Genomic DNA, 5,928 nt, shown 5'->3' with positions numbered 1-5,928 from the left:
AAAATGCCATGTTTCAGCATCTTTCAAAATTTTAGTTTGATAAGTATTAATAGTAAAGTTTAGGTATTCCTGAGGTGTTAATTAATTTCAAAGTGATCCACAGGGTTTTGTTATTGATATGAAACAAACTCAGAAAAATTCTCAAGGACCTACTTCCCAGGAAAATCAAAATAAATGGATATAGGAGCATGTGTAGCTTCTGAAAATGTCAGTATTCCCTGAAAAAAGAAAAGCAGAGAAAACTTGAAATCCTTATTAAAAACTTACAGTGAAAATTTGAATTTTAATTTGATACAAATCTTTATTTACCTTCAATTCTTTGAAACAAAACGTTATCTCAGTGTCCATTCCAATTTGAAAGAAGTCAAACTCATCTGAGCCAACAAACATCTCACTGTACACAGCATTGCTCAAATCTGTTTAACATTATGGGAAAATAAAGAATAAAATTAGTTCCAGAGATGAATTCAGAGGAAAAAAGAAATTTTTTGGTCTCCCAAATCCCATCCCATTTCCTCCTACCCTACCTACCCTAACTCCCCAACCTGATATCTGTACGCTATTTTTAAATGCCTTTGTTCAAACAGAAATTTAATATTTTACATTTCTCTTAAACTCCCCAATGATTTAGAGTCTATAAATCCATTTCACATAAATCAAACTGTTTATGTTTAAACATCAGATTTCTTATCTAAGTTAGTTAATTTTTTTTTTTTTTTTTGAGACGGAGTCTCGCTCTGTCTCCCAGGCTGGAGTGCAGTGGCTGGATCTCAGCTCACTGCAAGCTCCGCCTCCCAGGTTTACGCCATTCTCCTGCCTCAGCCTCCCGAGTAGTTAATTTTTTGTTTTCTTCTTTTTGAGACAGGGTCTTGCTGTATTGCCCAGACTGTAGTACAGTGGCATGATCACAGCTCACTGCAGCCTTGACCTCCTGGGCTCTAGTGATCCTCTGCCTCAGCCTTCCGAATAGCTAGGACTACAGACATGTGCCACTTTAATGCACATTTTTAAATGAAAGTATGATCTTACCCTACATACCATTTTATAATCTACCCAATAATATATCCTGGCTATTTTTCCATGTCAATAAGCACATTTTTATAATTATTTGTGTTTGTGTGTCAATGTTTTGTGTTTTCCACTATAAAACTGCTTCATTAAACCTCTCTGATATATACCTTCAGAGAGAGAGGGATGTATTTATACATACACATATAACATTACTTTAATTTTATTATTATTATTATCATTTTTGAGATGGAGTCTCATTCTGTTGCTCAAGCTGGCGTGTCCAGTGGTGTGATCTCGACTCACTGCAAACTCCGCCTCCCAGGTTCAAGCAATTATCCTGCCTCAGTCCCCTGAGTAACTGGGACTACAGACACACACCACCATGTCCAGCTAATTTTGTATTTTTAGTAGAGAAAGGGTTTTACCATGTTGGCCAGGCTGGACTCAAACCCCTGACCTCAGGTGATCAGCCCTCCTTGGCCTCCCAAAGTTCTGGGATTACAGGCATAAGCCACTGCGCCCGGCCCATTAATTTTTTTTGAGACAGGGTCTCACTGTGTTGCCCAGGCTGGAATACAGTGACATGATCATAGCTCACTTGCAACCTTGAAATCTTGAGCTCAAGTGATCCTCTTGCCTCAGCTGCTACACCATGGACTACAGGTACATGCCACCATACCTGGCTAATTTTTTATTTTTGTAGAGATGGGATCTTGCTATGTTGCCCAGGCTGGTCTGAACTCCTGGCCTCAGGCAATCCTGCCTCAGCTTCCCAAAGCACTGGGATTACAGGAGTGAGCCATTGCACCTGGCCAATGTTACTTTTAATAGTTTCATAGTATTTAATTATCTTCACTCAATCTCCTGTTGTGAGATCTAAAGTATAGAAGGAGATACACCCAACTATTAAAAGTGCTTATCTCTGTATAGCGGGATATCAGGTGACTTAAAATTTTTTTTTTGTATTTTTAATTTTCTTCAATGAATATCAATTATTGAAGTAGTAAGAACAAAGATTGAGTGACATATATATTTATTATTATTATTATTATTTCAGACAGAGTCTTGCTCTGTCACCAGGCTGGAGTGCAGTGGTGTGATCTCGGCTCACTGCAACCTCTGCTTCCTGGGCTCAAGCGATTCTCCTGCCTCAGCATCCCAAGTAGCTGGGACTATAAGTGCACACCACCATGACCCGCTAATTTTTTGTATTTCAGTAGAGACGGGGTTTCACCATGTTGGTCAGGATGGTCTCGATCTCCCGACCTTGTGATCCACCTGCCTCGGCCTCCCAAAGTGCTGGGATTACAGGCGTGAGCCACTGCACCCGGCCAAATGATATGCTTTTTAAAGAATCAAAAAATGTCTTAAATATACATTCATCTCCAACAAGAAGGCTCATGTCACTCCCAATATACTAGCATAGAAGAAGTTTAATAATAAGATTAAACAACTAGATTGCCAGTCAACTGTAACTATAACTTCATTAGAAAGCTACTCACAAGGGACAGTTTCTCCTGGTTACTAAATGGCCATTTTTATTCAGAGATGGCATGATGGTGCATAAAACAGACCCTTTCACTAGGCAATCTGTGACACCAGGTAAGCCAGTTTCTCTGTGTTTCAATTTTTTTTTTTTTTTAGACAGGATCTTGCTGTGTTGCCTGGGCTGGAGTGCAGTGGCACAATCATGGCTCAAGCAATCCTTCCACCGTAGCCTACCAAGTAGCTGAGACTACAGGTGTACACCACCATGCCTGGCTATTTGTCTTATGTTTTGTAAAGATGAGGTGTCACTATGTTGCCAAGGCTGGTAAGTCCCCTCAAGTGATCAGCCTCCTAAAGTGTCCAACTGGTTTGTATGTGCTTTATATGTACTTTCAATTTCTTCATATGTAAAATGGGAATAATAGTACCTACATACATTTTAGAGTTATTATGAAGATCAAATGACTTCATAAATGTAAACTATTTAGAACAGAACCTGGCACAAACTAAACACTACAATAGTCATGTGACTCAATTTAAGCCCTGGTTCTACTGGTTTTTCACTTTAAAATAATAGTTCTTTCCTTTGTATCCTCTCCTTACTGCTGTCACCAAAAACATATTATCTAAGGTTAGAGAGTCTCAAACAGCTTGTTGTTCTAAAAGACTCTAGCAAATTTTCTTTTTTATTGTATTTGAGACAGAGTCTCTGTCGCCCAGGCAATGGAGTGCAGTGGTGCAATCTCGGCTCATTGCAACCTCCACCTCCCAGGTTCAAGCAATTCTTCCACCTCAGCCTCCTGAATAGCTGGGATTACAGGCCCGAGCCACCACGCCCAGCTAATTTTTTTATTTTTAGTAGAGACTGGTTTTCGCCATGTTGGCTAGGCTGGTCTCGAACTCCTGACCTCAGGTAATCCACCCGCCTCGGCCTCCCAAAGTGCTGGGATTACAGGTGGGAGCCACAGCACCTGGCCCCATTCTCCTAATTTTAAAATGACCTGAATTTCAAAGCCAAATATTTTAATTGCTGATTGTGTTAAACTTGGTGGAGCTCTTAAAACTTTTTCCAACCTTTCTACATCTTACTGCTTTTTAGACAGGAATAAAATTATGCCACTAATATTTGCAGTATGGTTAGTAATCAAGAGACAGAAAGTAATAACCCATCAAAACACCATTTCAGATACAATCCTTACCCATTGATTCCTCATTAGAACTCTTGAGGCAAAAATTCAGTGGAGTAACAGCAAGAGTAACTTCCTCTTGACTTGATGTAAAAAGAACAATGGCATCAGCAAGCAATCTATAAAATGTAAACAACAGTATTAACATTATTTGAAAAACAAACAGAAAGACATAACTTATTAACTGGGACTCAAATCTCTAATCTGGAAATAATTACTTGGCCTGGGTTTATAAAAATTTACCCAAACTCCTATCTTCTTTCTTATACATAAGCTGCTATATTTTCAGCTTATTTTAAAATTGTAACTTCATTTGAAGACCAAGAGAATAGCAAAATATATCCTTAATAAAACACATGAACGCTGTAGTACAAACAAAATTCCAGAATAAAATATCTTTAATTCTATGTTTTTGTATGCCCAGTCACTTATGCCCTAGCTCATACTGTAAAGGGAGATACTGCAAAGTGAAGCTGTTCAAAAACAACTCAGGTGAATTATGCTGGAGACCTAGATGAGGGGGCAGAGGTTTCTAGGCAGCCTGCTCTCTATATTCTTTCCCTCTGTTCCTTTCCTCGACTGTTACCCATTGCTTTCAAGGTTCTCTTGACATCCCAAATGCCCTTTTATTCTGGCTCCTTTTTTCAAAACAGTTTTATTGAGATATAATTCCCATACGACATAATTCACAATTAAAAACTGTTTGATTTGCAATTCCCTAATGACTAATGATGTTGGGCATCTTTTCAAGTGCTTATTGCCATTTTCTTTGAAGAAATAACTATTAAAATTCTTTACTTATTATTATTATTATTATTTTTTTTTTTTGAGACGGAGTCTCGCTCTGTCCACCAGGCTGGAGTGCAGTGGCGCGATCTCGGCTCACTGCAAGCTCCGCCTCCTGGGTTCAAGCCATTCTCCTGCCTCAGCCTCCTGAGTAGCTGGGACTACAGGCGCCCGCCACCGCACCCAGCTAATCTTTTGTATTTTTAGTAGAGACAGGGTTTCACCATGGTCTCGATCTCCTGACCTTGTGATCTGCCCGCCTTGGCCTCCCAAAGTGCTGGGATTACAGGCGTGAGCCACCATGCCTGGCCTCTTTACTTATTTTTTATAGCTGGGTTGTCTTTTTATTATTGTATTAGAAGGTCTACACTCCTTTGACATTGAAGTATTATTAAGATAAAAATAAAATTCTTAGAATTTATGCAATCTTGGTGTTAATCTGATGTTAGACATTGGTTTAGCAGTGTTTCTTGATATCAAAATGTCAGGAACACCTACAAAATTCATTTGGGAACTTTTCCAGTGTTAAGCGGGGGCAGTTATAGAAGATACAAAATAATCTGATACCAAAAAATGACAACATGAAGGAAGGAAGGACCAGGTGGGGTGGCTCACACCTGTAATCCCAGTACTTTGGGAGGCTAAGGCAGGTGGATCACTTGAACTCAGAAGTTTGTCTCAATCAGCCTGAGCATCATGGCGAAACCCCGTCTCTACAAAAAATACAAAATTTAGCCGGGCATGGTGGCTCACACTTGTAGTCCCAGCTACTCGGGAAGCTGAGGCACAAGAATTGTTTAAACCCAGGAGGTGGAGGTTACAGTGAGCCAAGATCACATCACTGCACTTCAGCCTGGGTGGCAGAGGGAGACTTTGTCTCAATAATAATAATAATAATTTAAAAACAATATGGATAAAATATATGTTGGCTCACAACATAATGTTAATGTTTAATGCTACAGCTGAACTGAAAACTGGATGCACTTTCAAATAACAAGTTTCAATTTTCAAATTTCAAGACAAATATGCCTCACTATCTAGGAGAAAAAACTGTTAATATTTAGGGCCAAAATCATTTCACATAAAAAATGTTAAAATTTCCTCAAGTTCTGTGTTCTAAGATTCAGAAAGGAACCATATAAATGCAACTTGATATAGAAAGCCACTGATGGGGTGTTTTTAGAACTTTCTTGGGTCACTAAATTATTATTGCTACCATTAGTTATTATCCACTATTATCTTTATCAAAGTTTCCTCTTGTCCCTGTATGGTGATTTCTCCAAGTCAAACTTTAGCTTAAAAAAAAAATGTTCTGGCCGGGCGTGGTGGTGGGATCACGCCTGTAATCCCAGCACTTTGAGGGGCTGAGGCAGGTGGATCATGAGGTCAGGAGATCAAGACCATCCTGGCTAACATGGTGAAACCCCGTCTCTACTAAAAATACAAAAAAATTAGC

The 5,928-nt window shown here is 39.2% G+C and overlaps 1 protein-coding gene across 1 annotated transcript in view; it reads right to left on the bottom strand.

The window, feature by feature from the left end:
• Positions 1–5,928, bottom strand: part of RAD9B (RAD9 homolog B (S. pombe)) — a 34,395-nt gene that overhangs the window by 17,135 nt on the left and 11,332 nt on the right. Inside the window, exons 5-6 of the mRNA XM_011936389.1 lie at positions 310–416; positions 154–218 (exon numbers count right to left, since the gene is read on the bottom strand). Coding sequence (XP_011791779.1) covers positions 154–218; positions 310–416 — 172 coding nt within the window. The remainder of the gene's footprint in view (positions 1–153; positions 219–309; positions 417–5,928) is intronic.

Source organism: Colobus angolensis, unplaced genomic scaffold, assembly GCF_000951035.1.
Source record: "Colobus angolensis palliatus isolate OR3802 unplaced genomic scaffold, Cang.pa_1.0 Scaffold10, whole genome shotgun sequence".
In the NCBI taxonomy this organism is placed as follows: Eukaryota; Metazoa; Chordata; class Mammalia; order Primates; family Cercopithecidae; genus Colobus; species Colobus angolensis.
Note: the sequence above shows the minus strand (reverse complement) of the source record. Positions and strands in the feature narration are given on the sequence as shown.